This window comes from Acanthochromis polyacanthus, chromosome 2, assembly GCF_021347895.1.
Source record: "Acanthochromis polyacanthus isolate Apoly-LR-REF ecotype Palm Island chromosome 2, KAUST_Apoly_ChrSc, whole genome shotgun sequence".
Classification (NCBI taxonomy): Eukaryota; Metazoa; Chordata; class Actinopteri; family Pomacentridae; genus Acanthochromis; species Acanthochromis polyacanthus.
In genome coordinates, this window is record NC_067114.1 from 19,142,608 (window position 1) to 19,157,194 (window position 14,587).

The 14,587-nt window shown below is 38.3% G+C and overlaps 1 protein-coding gene across 1 annotated transcript; it reads right to left on the minus strand.

The window, feature by feature from the left end:
• Nucleotides 1–2,164: 2,164 nt before the first annotated feature.
• Nucleotides 2,165–4,059, minus strand: serf2b (small EDRK-rich factor 2b). The gene is made up of 3 exons (XM_022199554.2): nt 3,902–4,059; nt 2,958–3,066; nt 2,165–2,596 (listed from the first exon to the last, which is right to left on the minus strand). The coding sequence occupies exons 1-3, from the start codon at nt 3,906–3,908 to the stop codon at nt 2,518–2,520; spliced, it is 195 nt and encodes a 64-aa protein (XP_022055246.1). The 5' UTR covers nt 3,909–4,059; the 3' UTR covers nt 2,165–2,517.
• Nucleotides 4,060–14,587: the final 10,528 nt, after the last annotated feature.

Here is a 14,587-nt window from a genome sequence, read left to right on the forward strand (position 1 = left end):
ACGCCCTGTAATCTGAGAGGGGAGGACACAAACTCAGTGGATTTCAGTTAGCAGACGCTCAGCTTATTGACTATAAATAGCCTGAGCTGTAGCTTATGGGATAGATGAAAAGCTATAAAACAGGAGCAGTGTCGAGTTTTAATGGTGCGTTGGTTGGTCTGGATATCATAGCAGTGCTTCCGCAGGTTATGTGAGAGCCAAATGTTCATTTGAAGCCTTAAAACAAAATAAAAATTCAAACTGATTCTAAGCCTTGAATACTGTATATCTGCCGCGAGCACAGAGTTCACATAGCACAAGATAATCAACAATCTATCAGTATAATGTATTGTTCTGGACTGTATCTCCCATGCCATACTGAGGAAATAATTTTTAAAAATACAGTGGTGTTTGCCTCCACCTTGTGGTCATTCTTCTACTAGAGCAGACCTTCGTGAGCTGGCATACTTGGTTTAATTACACTAAACATGGTGTGCACCAGCACTATACAGCACTGATTTAAACATAGCACAAAGTCTCTTCTGCTTCACTTCAGGTTGTAGTGACACAGTACTGTGTATTGTGTTATTTATGGAAATGAATACTTCCTCAAAGAGCTGTATTGTTGAAATCAGGATGAATTCATAACTTCCTGAGACCAAGCCCATTCAGTGATGTCCTCTATACTGAACATTTGTTTTTGTTCTTTGTCTTTTGACTCATTTGAGCTATCCTACAAAGTCCTGATGTGTTCAATAGAGGACATACTGGCCTTTCAAATGGTATCTCATGGTTGGGTGGAAAAATGGGGACTTTGGTTTTATGCTGAGACAAACTCGCCTGCCAGGAAAAAAGAAAATTTAAGTCAAATATTAAGATATCTTTGTTTTTCTTCAAGTAATTATATATTTAATCATATATTTTCTTGTTTATGAACATGTCAGGAATTATAAACTGAGGTCAGAGTTTAGTTAAACTACTGGTCAGGAAAAATAATAGCCCTTTTATGAATATCAGCAGTTTTGGACATGAAAAGGACTTAATATATTTTATTGTAAAGTAATTAATGTAAAAAAAAAATATATATATATATATAGTTGTTAATAACAATGTTTCATTCAACCTTTTAAATTTTACATTGTTATTTTAGTTTCTTAAAGTTTCATTAGAAAATGAATCAGCATGTTTTTTGTCAGTCTATTTTGATTTAGAAATGTCGCTGGTTTTTTTTTTTTTTTGTACCTTTTTTACAATAAATGTGCTCAGTTGTCCACTACACTGGACATGCTGTAAAATCTAAAATATTTTTAATAAAATTCTAAACTGAGTTGTTTTAGCTCCAAAAAGGCAGGAAATAACAAAAAAGTTACATTTTAAAAGATAGTTTTTTTTCCTCTGTTCTTCATGAGGACAAGGAAAACTGGTGACAACAAATACGCTTAAATAATAAATAATGCAGGATAAAACACACTAAAGCGAGAGTCATTAACAAGACACTGATTTAGTGAGCAGCATGTTTTTTTGTTTTTTTTTACATAAAAGTGGTTCATGCTGCAGCCTCACAGGTAGGTTCCCGCTCATTTGGAGTTTGTATGTTTTCCTTGTGCCTCCCACAGCCCAGACACGCAAGACAGGTGCTGTGGCGATTCTAAATGATCTCAATATCTGCTGAGATGGGCTTCCAACTTTGACATCTTTTGCACAACAGGGGTTTCAAATGTAACAGCAATATTTATCTCATGTAAAGATGGACTGAACATGAGCACAAGATGTTAATATTTCTTGGATTTCATTTTTTCAGGTTTTAAGGTTGTTAAAAACAACATGAACAAAATTCTATAGTTTTAGTAGTTAAGCAATCACACAAGCTATCAATCATTATCCAGACTCTGGCCAGTAAAGGCTATTTTTAAGGATGTTTATGAGCAGGGTTTTAAGGACTGTATGAAGTCATCCTTCATTTATCACTGCACTTTCGCACAGAAGACACTGAGATATTGCTAGTGGTTGTTCAATTCCTGATTATTCCTCTTTGCTAGATTCATTAAACTGCACTGAAATGTGACACCGTTAACAAAAACTCTACCGTTAAAAGGTGGACATATGAGCAACAGAATGAAAGATTCAAAGAAAACTCTGCACACACTGTCTTCAACGCCAATATTCAGAATAACTCAAGCAAGCATGAACTAAAAAGATACACTTTATTTGCAACCAGCAGGGGACATTTTTGTACAAAAATACACAACTGTTACGTAGATGCTTTGCAACAAGAATTGTTCGTCTTTATCCTGCTGTTTACACCACTGATGCTCCTGTGCATGCAGCACCAACGTGGGACAACCGTTAAGTTGCTCAGACATATTTTCACCGAGTAAAATAACAAATCCAACAAGCAATGTCAATTGCCATAGGGAAGAATGTAGGATTCTGGATTCTTTAGTCTAGACAAAAATGACAGATCCATTCTCATATATATCAGGAAGAATGCTGAACATAGGATGTTTTTGAAACGTGGAGCTGAATTCGTCTCAGACTTCACTCTTTACTTGACTTTGCGCCAGCTTTCCCTCCTTCATCTGCCTTTTTCTGCTTCTGTTGCATTATCTCAGCATCCCTTGAGGAAAAAGGAACAATTCGAGAGAGAACAGACTTTATTAGAAGAGCCTCAACTGTAACACACAAATAAATCACTTCATGCCACATGTTTGATGGCATGGTTCTGACATATGATGAATAACGTGCTTTAGCTTATTGCTTATTTACCGGGAAGTACAATCAGGATATTTTTGCAGCTTTTGTATACTCAGGACCGATGTGTTGTATTACTGTAGCACAAAGAATCCTAATATTAAATGGCATTAATGGCAGAATTACTAAGGAGAAGCAAATTATCCCACAGAATGGAGTACAGTGCTGCAAAAATCCAAAGTCTGTGTGCATCCCACTTCTTTAATTTCTGGCAAACTTCTGCTTACCTCTGCTTTCTTGCAGCAGCCGACAGCCCATCGTCGCTCCTCTTCCCTTTACTATTTTCTGTCTGCTTTTTAGCAGCCTTCTGGCGGGCAAGTTCACGTTGGTTTCCTCCTGCACGTCAGAGAAAAACAGTGAAGATAAACAAAGGCATATTAGTGACAAACACATCAGGTATGTGAGCTACACCCCTACACACCTACACACCTCGATTTCAAAAGGCTGCAAAAAAAAGGCAAAATAAAAACAAAGCCGCATCAGCAACTCAAAGGAATTTCCTAGTGTCTGGTAATCACATAATGAAAAGATCGATTTATATCATGGCGGAAAGAAAAATGGTGCAAAACTTAAAAGCAGCCGACGTGGCAGAGAGGCGCTCTGGAGCAGCTTCAAGCCCGGAACAACAGCACAGAGGGCAGCAAAGCTTCGTCTACATGATCAGGCTTGTCGCACCAGACGGGCAAATGAGGATAAACAGCGAAGACACAGCCACATTTGCAAAACTGAAAATAATGTCTTGTTATCACGTTGACATGTCTGCTACAGGCAGCGCTGATACCGAAATAACCATGTTGTGTCTGTGCTAGCTGTGTTTTTACAGCAGGCCAGGGCTGCGGCTAACAGCCGGACAACAAACCACTGGCTGATCCACCGATGTCGACAAAACGTACAACGCTCTTTATATAACACACATCAAAGTGACACACACTATCGCTTAAGGTCGCACACTCCACGTAAACAAACCAAAAACAGCACCGTTAGCAATGATGAAGACATTTATAGTCAAAGGCGACAGGAATTTCTCGAAATAATGTTCTGTCTATTTCAGAAAATAGACGGAACCCAAGTCGGTCAAAGCTAACGAGCGGTGAGAACAACGAGCACATACTACATGCAACCGAGTAAAGTACATTAATGCCTTACAGTCAACATATATGTCGATACCCACTGGTCATTTTAGTAATCGACGCTTCCTTCGCCCGAAATCCTGATAAGCTCAGCCAAAGGGCCGCTGGCTCCCTTCTGTCGCTCCAGTCGCTGTTGCTGCCTTAGTTCGCTTTGGCTGCCAAATATGCGCGAGATTTCCGGACGAGAACCAGAACATTCCGTCTCAACTCGACGGACTGCGCATGCGCTGAGCTGGGCGCCTCAGTTGCTGTACTATGCTAATTATTTGTATCAGAACACTAGCAATAACAATAGTAATAGTAATGTTTCCCTGAGTCAGCTGGGATAGGCGATCCTAATGAGGACTAAGCGATGTATTGATAATGGCTAGATGGATTATTGTTATTATTATTATTATTATTATTGTTATTGTTATTATTATTGGGAGTTCACAGAATGCAAGAATGAAGACTGTTGTTTGTTTGTTTGTTTGTTTGTTTGGTGACATGCAGCTTAAGCTAAATTACAGTATTTTATTATATTTATTGTACTGTGGCATTGAACCCCAGTCGTTGAGCAAATTACCAACTTTGTTTGATCTGCAGAATCCCTCTCAGTCTTTAAGAAAAGACTAAAAACCCAGCTCTTCACTGAACACTTTTGCACTTGAAAGACTGCAAAAAAGAAAAGAAAAAATAAATCCTATTACTTCCTACACTGCCTGTAGGCACTACAGTCCTATTACCACATTTGACCTTCTTTTATGGCACTCATCCAGGTTGTTTTCGCCTGACTAGATCCTTTTTTGTGTTGCACTGACTCTCAGATGTACGCTGCTTTGGATAAAAGCATCTTCTAAATGAAATTGTAGAACTGTAAATCGTACCAGACACAGCAAGAACATTATACATCAGGAGTACTCTCAGTTTGTTTTGTGTATGTCATGGCTTTGGTCATGTTTGTTTATCTCCAGCAAACACATAAAAGGTTTTGTTCTGGGACCACTGAGTCTGATGTTTTGGTTGAAGGACATGAAGACCGACAGTCCCAGGGTGACTTTTCTTCTCCTCTTCGATCAGTATGGCCAACAACAGGAACACACTTTGGCTTACATAGACAACTGTCTTGCATCCAGTTTAAAAACATACCTAAAATTTATTTGCTTTAAGTCTGATTCTACTTCATGTGTACAGGTGTCAGAGTTACAGACTCTAAAAGTAAAATATGGATGGTTTCAAAATTAACTATTTAGAGAGAATCTAAATCAGTATTTGTTGTGGCCATCCTCTGCCCTTTAAACAGCAGCCGTACTCCTTGGTACACTTAAACGCAGTTTTTCCACCTACTCGGTTGGCCGGCTGTTCAAAGCATTGAGGAGAACTTCCCTCCGTTCTTCTGAGGATCTAGTCTCAGTATCTTCTGTTTCTTCATGTAACCTCTGATTGACAGCATGATGAATGTATGAGCCATGACACCATTTGCAGGAGTCCTTGCTCTTCTTACTACTGAAAATAGTTCTATGTGTTTATTCTGTTTGTTGACTTGTTTTCCTGCTGCAGAATTTATTTTGGACCGATCATATGCCCCCTGGCAAGTTTTGTTTAATGCATAAGATTTTAAACAGCTAAAAAGTTAAGATTTTAGCATGTACTCAACTTTTTGTATATTACGTTTACTTTAAAGTAATTTTTTGAAAAGGTTAAACACTATAACTTCAGTCACAACTCCCAGGCAGTCAAATACCTCCTTAAAAGCTTACTGCAGAAGAGCCAGTAGGTGGCAGACTAAGTTAAAGTATATTTCAAACAGATTAAGAAGTCTCAATTTTCCTCATGAACATGGAGACTAGTCTTCATTTCAGCTTATGAAAGTATCATATGGAAAAGTGTCAAGTGTAAAATGCTTAAACTGATGACCAGTGCAATGAACTACAACAAGTGCCCTGCATGGAGTAAATGTCTTCAACTGTGCTAAACAGGAGGAACTCATTTGTTAATTTCAAAAACAGATTTCTTTGGATCTTCCCACGGACAAAAGACTTTTTCCAATTTTCCACTTAACTAGAGGTTAAAGTGCAAAATGGAAACCTCCTAATAAGAAAGCCACACAATGTTTCTTAGCTGTGTTTATATTGTGATTTTATTGACTGTCTGGTTACTAAATAGGCTGAGTCACGTCTGCCCAAAACCGAACCTGTACACAGGCTGTGACTGTAAGAAGACACAACTTACTGTATGCAGCTGAGCCTACATGTGCCGAATGCTTTGCAAAAATGTATATTTAAAAGCATGTTTGTATAAAAATGTGTCAACAAAATTGCATGTTTTTAAAGGGAAGTGTAAACCTACATGCATGGTTGTTTAGAACATATCAGCTGTGCAGTTTGTGTATCACATTTGGAATACACATCTTAAAAGGTTCTCATCGAGCTGGAAGTGCAGCTGAGGAGAATGAAGACTGGGTTGGGATTCTTGCTGAAAGGCAAACGCTGTATTTTAAGGACATAATTACTGTTTGAATACAATGTGCTATCAAACTACTGCTGGGATTGTCTAGCCAGCGGCCTATCTGGGTGAAGAATAAAGTGTTCTTAGAATTTAATGATACGCTGTAAGTTTGTTCAGGTCTGCAGCTCTCTGCATATTATTTCTTCACTGATGTTGAAATAAAAACTTATTTTGAGTGACACCAAATACAATTTTTGTAATGTTTCTTATTGAAGTCTTCGAATCATATTCGCATGTATGATTTACTTCAAACTTAAAGAGCAATCAGTGAGAAATAGCCTTGTTACAGGTAGTTGTGCATCACTGGCTGCAATACAGTGTGTAGACATTATCAGCAGTATTGATTTTGACTGTAGGCTGTAGTTGCTGTGCTTCTTGTTGTAGCTTAACCTGAAAAATGACACTTAGCTCAAAGTCAGAAACTGAATGACTGTAGCAGTGTGCTAGCAGAAACATTGCACTTGAGAAAGATGTACATAAATATTCTTTACCATTAAAGTAACCAATGTTACTTTAGTGGAAGATCTCAAGTTATGATTTTCTTTGAAACTGAAACATCAAAAAAAATGATGACATTTTATACAAAACTCATTGCATTTAAAGTATAGAAATACAATTAATTATTTAGTTGGTTGTCAAGAGACTTTTGTCACATAAGGAACTTATTGAGACTTATTGAGACTAAGAATGCTATCGTGCTCAAAATGCAGGTGGTGGCTTAGTGGTTTAGGCTGCTAATCAGAAGGTCGGGGGTTCAAGCCCCGACACCTCCAAGCTCCCACTGTTGGGCCCTTGAGCAAAGGCCCTTTACCCCGTGTGCTCCAGCAGCGCCTTCAAGTGGCTGCACTATGACCCCAGCTGCCTAACAAGCTGGGATATGTGAAAGACAATTTCCCCTTGCAGGAAAAATAATGTAAAGTAAGTTTTTAAAAACTCAACATTAGCATGCAGATGTTCTGCATCTATGTTCACCCTGTTCACTATTTTAAGGTTAGCATACATGATAACATTTGTAAATTAGCACTGAACTCAAAGTACATCTTAGAGTGGTTAGAGTGTCATTAGTTGTATTATAAATTTTGGACAGATGGTGGTGGGAGGCAAAGGGTTAGTTATTTAAGGATGTAACAAAGTCCTTATGATTCATCCACTGGGGAGCATGAATGTCTACAAAACCACATGACAATCTAATATTTGCATTGTTTTAGACTGGACCACTGATTCAAAGTGGAGGCCTGACTGGCATGTAGCTAATATGGCAAAAAATATATATATTACCAGCTACTATTTCAACAGAGCAATAATTCAACTTTATTTTGATCATTCCTAAGATCAGTTTTTTTTCAAATGATACACATAATTTTTCTTAAATTTTTCACTCTTTGAGGACCAGTTTAAACTTTTAAAAGCTGCATAAGAATCAGAAAATGTGAAATATGGCCACTGACCTCTGTGACTTAATCCCCCTGAATGTACTGACTGAAAGTCAGGACATCATGAACTTTTTTTGCTCAAATATATTTGATATACTTGAATTAATTTGATGTGGTTTATTGGGCAAATTTTCTTCATACTTCAAGCAGAACATATTAGGCATTTATATTTGCATATGAAAGTCATCATGCTGTTCCACATTTAATTTCAGCCCCTCATTAGAGAGTCCAGCTAAGCCTTTACTTTCTTGTTACCTAATGCACATGAAACCTAATAGTGTTTTTCTCCTGCCTGGGACACAGAGCAGAGGTTTAGTTATATATCCTGGCACTAAGGGAGTTTATGAATATTCCCATGAAAGTTGCTGGATTTCCACACAGACCAAAAAACTGAGATCTTACTGTAAACAGAGGATCAAGTGGATAAACAGCCATGGCTTCTTCATGCCACTTGCGTGCTGGAGCGTGAAGACTTTAACAGGCTGTAGAACAGCATGTCAAACACTGTGGTCAGTTTATTGGGCTGCTGGCGACACGGGGCAGCCCAGGATGTCTGCCTATGACTTGTTTTCCCCACAGCTGCTTTCAGTGACAACATCCTGCTTTAAGCAAACTATTTTTGTCTCCCAGTGCAATTATCACCACCTGGTAATTTTGACAATGTTTACTGCTTCTGGTTTACAAAGCCTCAAAATGTTAATGCTGTCCTTGTGTGACTGCTGCTCCTCACGCTGCCAGTCGTGTCTCCACTTTAATAAAAGGGAGATGATGGGGAGGAAAAACTTCGTTTTCCATTAATTTCACACTATATTTAACCAGGGGATTTTTTTTATTAACAGTAAGAGTCCTTGCCCTGTCATTACCTGCAGCACATTTCCAAACTGAATACTTAGTGAGAGACACCCTTATAAGTCAATCACTCAGTTTGGGCAAACATGTGAGTATGCATGCTTGACTATTATGTGTTGTGGTGATAATTATACAGGGAGAAACACTAAGTCAATAGCAGCTGGATTTGCGGTTTTCGGGAAATCGTTGAGTGTGTTTGCACTGCAGATGTTTTTATTTTGTCCCAACAGGTGACAGATGATTCATGAAATCATGCAGTGTGTATGATGTGATGTGAGGACAAGGCAGCCGCCATTAATTTCTCCTCCAACATTTGATTGCACAATCTTCATGCACAGGCTGTACTGTTTAGAGTGGTGTTTTCTCGCGCTGATCATGAAGCTGTGGAAGCACTGATGTGTGGCAGCATAAACTTAGTGTGACAAGCTGGACGTATGGAGCATTCCTCTCTGTCTCATTTCACCGCTGTCATCCATCACACTGCCAGAGTCCTGCCTGCTGTTGTGCATGATTGATGGGACTTGCTGATTCCATCTTCTGCATTGCCTTAATGTCCCTCACGCCCTGATTGTTGGGAGCTAATTTTGACATGAGCCAATAAAATGATGATGCTGCTTGTGCTATATTGCACACTACATACATACATATAATACATACATATATATTTTTCTTCATTTACAATATTTATTTTTAACAGTTTGCCATGCACTATGTACAGAATTATGTTGGTATATGTTAACAAATGGGCCAGACTTTTTAGAGGTAGTATATGTTTATAGATTTTGTAGGAGCAGTTGCATTTCTTTCACCTCCACAAATTGTGTTACACTGCAAAATATCTGTTCATCGACTTGAACATATTTTAAAGAAAACAAGATCAACAGCCTGCAGTCATGCTCAACTCTGTGAGGTTGTTTGAGCTAAATGCTAATGCTAGCATGGCAACTTGCTCACATTGCGGTTTGTCGGGTACACGCCACATGTTGTACATCTCAGTTTAATGTGTTAACTTCAGTAGTGGAAACAGCATTGAGATCTTTTACTTAAGTAAAAGTACCAATACATCAATGTACCAATTCTTTACTGGGAGTATAAGTCTTGAATCGAAAGTAAAAGTACAGTATTAGCTGCAGAATGTAGTTAAAATATTACTGTAAAAGTCCTGGTTTGGTCTCTCTAACTGATGTATTATTCTAAATGACATTATTGCATTATTAATAGTGAAACATCAATATTTCAGCAGCATTTTACCTTTGTAGCTGCTGCTACAGGTGGATCTAACATGTGGACTTTATATACAATTGTATATACAGGGTCATCAGATAAAGTTGAGTCTCTAGATGGATAAAGGGAGGGGAATGAAGAAAAGTTCTGATGCAGAAGTCTGTTGTCAGTTTTTTTGTTTGTTTTTTTACATTTCTGCTGATCTTTGATTTTTGGAGAGATATTGCATCATTTCAACATTTATTGAAATGAAACCATGTGAGTAATTTAGATTGGTTGAAGCTGTCAATCCACAGACATGAAAAGTGATTCAGACTACTCATGGCTTTATGTGGGACATTAGAGGCCAAAAAGTGTGGAAGCCACTTGTTTAATCCTTAACCATTTGAAGCTTATTGTACTATCTATTGAGAAAAAAATCGCCATCTGAACAGCAACTGACAAATGTCAGGAGTAGTTTCCCTCTGAAATGTCATGGAGGGAAAGGAAAAAATAACTTCAGATTTTAAAATTAAAAATAAGTACCTCAAAATTGAACTTAAATACATTTGAGTAAATGCACTATCAAGATATCACTTTATATTCCACCACCAGTTAACCTTTCTATGTTTGCTCCTTCAAACTCAACTTGAAGTGGATATGTCGTTTGTTTGACAGGTATTTAGTCCTAAATCAAAGAATATAGCAAAGAAAGAAGTAAGCATGAATGTCTGGACCAGATTACACAGTAATCCGTCCAAACCACACCAGTAGCAGAGCTAAAAGCGGATGGTCAACAGTAGCTTTCTGTGTTGGTGGATACTGTCTCAGCATCCAGCCACAAATAGAGTTTTGTTTGGTTGTCAGTGTAAATCTTCGATGTAATTGGTGTGTTTGCTTTTGTAATGCTAAGCCAAAGAACTGTTTCATCTAAATCTTTAATTCACTTTAAATTGGTCACACACATCCTTTAGATGATGGAGTGCAGACGATGGTGCTGTTTATTTATGGTACTAGTTGCACAGGAAGAATACACATAGTCAGGATGTCCACACTTTATGTTCTGATAGTGATGTTGAGTTTTGCTTATGGCTTTCAAGTTAAGTGTCTGTAAGTAATTAACACGTTGAAATCTGCAACATGTTCCCAGTCACTGCAAAGATGTTTTCAAAAGCTGGCCCTTTCTCAAGGCCGTACAAACCAGCAAGTGCACTTCTCATGGGTATCACCATCTATATTGTGCAACACAGTGTTTTATTTCACCTGCCACTTTGTCCCTTTGTCCACGTCTGCTCTGAACATAAAGCTTCCAACAGCATATAGACAGTTTGTATTGTGGGAAAGAGCTCTGAAACATGTTAACGCTTGTCGCTTTTGGGAACATGAGGCGTGTTTGCATGCTAACTTGCTTCTGTGCAAAAGTTAAGGAAAATGGTGACAAAAAAGTATCAGACTGTTGTGTGGATGCACTTCCTGAAGTGAAGGAGTTATTGATTGCATTCTGATCCGTTTGATCAAGACTTACCATTCTTGTTTTCTGTTTCTTGCTAATATATAACTGAAACTCTCGCACTAATATACATTTGAACACTATGACTTTTGTGAGTTAGATCCAGAGATAAATTTTTTAAAATCCACCCATTTCTTTGCACAGAATTTAAAAAAAATAAAGATTGAAGAGGGAGTCTTTCTGTTTAAAGGTGACGGGCCCTGACAACATGACCCCTTCCTGTTCTTCTTCAACATTTCTACTTCGGTCTCACCTGATTTATGTGGAAGTCATTTCAGTAGACTCACTGTTGCACCTTTAATCTGAGGTCTAAGTGGCTCGCCTGAGGGGAAGCCTTTGATCTAAAGTTAGTTGGGGACAAAAGAAGACATGTGAACGTCAAAGTAATTTCTCACAGAGTGCAGATGCTGCACTGGTTGACCCTCTATTATGGAAACATTAAACACAATCTAGCAGGGGTGGAGGTTAGACAGGGCTCATTTTAACTGACAGGATCATGGAGGAAACTTTGTGACTTCAGGAGGAGTCAAGTCAGGTGCATGAGAGCAAAGAAAATATATGAGAAAGGCTCCTAAAAGAAACAGCAAAAGACATTTCTTTGATATGAAAAAATGATATTTGCTGTTGCCAAATGACAGTAGCTTACATATTTATTTACATTTTTTTTTTAATTCTGTAAATAAATGATCTGCTACTGCCCTAAGGAATGTGCAGGAGAAGAATCATCTTCAATATTTTGAATAAAGATTCACGAGTTTTTGTCGTCACTATATGCAGAGATTTTGTGGTTTCATTCCTCTTTGGAATCACTGCTGTCACAAACACACCTCAAGTGAACATTGTGAGATTATCAGGACAAAACTAATTCAATTTCATCTACTTCTCCACAAAATTGCTTCCATTATTCAAGTTTTAGTTTTTTTCCATTGGGTAGAGCAAAATGTTACAACCTGTTCCCTGATACAGCTTAATTTAATGTTCGTTCACTTGGCACGGAACAATAGCAGTCATCTGAGGAGAAAATGATGGCTTTATTTTTCTAAATTTACATCAGATGTACACTCTGTCTTCTGCTGTTTTCGTCCTGTGTTTGTAACCTGATTTGAACACCATAAAAATGAAAATGTGCACTAAATCAACTGTAAATTCAGCATTACTACTTTGCCTTTTGGCTCTGTACCACAATAAAGCATTTTACTAAAAATAACAAAGGCCACAAAAGAATCCATGCAGTTGATTTATGCCTTTTTGATGGTCAGGTTGTCAATATGCTGAGCAAAATGGGCTAACATCAAGGCTGGTCTTGTTATGATAATAAAATGAAAACCTGACATTGTCCAGATGATGTGTTTAGCAGTGGTTGCCACGGTAACTGCCATTTCTCAGCTAATGCATGACGTCCAGAATACGGGGATGACTACATAACAGCGAGTGGTTTCTGGATCATGCCACATGCTTCTGACAAGGTTAGCCGGTCCAAAATCAAATTGAGTTTGGAAAAGGATAATTGCACCAGAACTCCAGTAAACACAAGTGAACGTACGCAGACACAAACACCCTCATCCTCGTCTGTCAAAATATGGATCCTCCTTTATTTTTACCAACATGTTTGTTTACATTTCTTGCTTAAGATGTCTCTGCCTCCGTTTGTCTGTCTCGTCATCGTCCTGCTGTGGATGAGCTCACCACTGTCTCCTGACTGACTCATCCTGGTTGGTTCCAGAGACAGACGAGCTGACTGACGGCTTCCCACTCTGCATGTAAAGTACAGAGAGTTATTCCATCTCTGTAGCATGCAGTGCAGACTCAGTGAAAACACTCGGTATGCACGAGATGTTACTGACTCCACTGAACTCATCTGCACGATTCTCACATTAAATTTTCATGGTAGTCTGTACATACTGTACAACACATAATAACTGGACAGGATGGGACAAACTGTAGCTAAGAAGAAGCAGTAGCAAATTAATCACATTTAATGTCCAATTCAATGCACACTGTGCTCGCAAAAGTAGTACATGACTGCCTGCCGTGTCAAGCTTGTCACATGAAGCTTTCACTATTTGCTGTTATCAGTCCAATATGTCTGATAAGCTAGAAAGACATCATCTGTCATGTTAGCTCAGTCAATTTGGACAGTCAGGTCCATACATTTTTAGACAATGAAACAATCTTTCCAATTTTGTCTCTTTGCACCAACATTGCTAATCTGACATGAAACAGTTACGATGTGGTTGAAATGTACTGTAGATTCTCAGCTTTAAATTAAGGGTTGAACAAAGATATTGCATTAACCATTAAGACAGCGTAGTCCAAAGTAGTTGGGCAAATTGACAAAGCCATGAAGATTAGGATTTTTCTAGTACTTGGACACAAAGCCCTTTGCAGTCAGTGATTGCTGAATGTGTTGAAGCCATGGGCATGACCAAATGCTGCGTTCCCTGGTGCTTTGATAGGTCTTTTTGCATGTGGTTGCTGCTTGTTTCTGGTCTTTCCCCATTCAGTTTTGTCTTCAGTAAGTGAAAAGCAACTCAGTTGGGCTGAGTTCAGGGAAGCGACTTAAGAAGCTTTGCTTTGCTGGAGTCATTTATCTGCAAGTGTACTTAATTGAATCTAAGCAGGAAGTGTGAACATGTGCACTAAATAAACTGTAAATGCAACATTGATGCTTTGCATTTTTACTCCACATATATATCCTGAGCATCTGACTCAGAAGAAAAAGGCCTCAAATGAATCCATAGCCTTGATTTATGGCTTTTCAATAGCCACACTGTCAACGTGCTGAGCAAAATGGCAGCCATACGTGCCCATACCATAACACTGTTTCCACCATGTCTGGCAGATGATGTGGTTTGCTTCCCATCATTTTGGTACAAGTTAATCTTTGTTTTATTGTCCGAAAAATCTTGTTTCAGAACTGGGCATGCCTTTTCACAGGTTTCTACTCTGTCAGTTTTTAAGTGTTACTTGCACTTTGCATCTTGAGGTTAACTCTGTATTTAACTTCATGAATGTGTATTGTGATTGAGGACTCTTACAAAGATACACCTGTCAACTCTAAACCGTTTTTCTCCATAATTTGTCATAAAAAATAGGAAATAAGCCATACCTGGCCATGAAACTACTGTTCTGTAAATTATTTCATTACTTTTGAGTCTGCAAACATCAAGGGATTATGTACCAAATGGTTATCACTCTTTTCTTATCAACTTCAGCTATACTTCATGTTCAGTGTCAATTAGCAA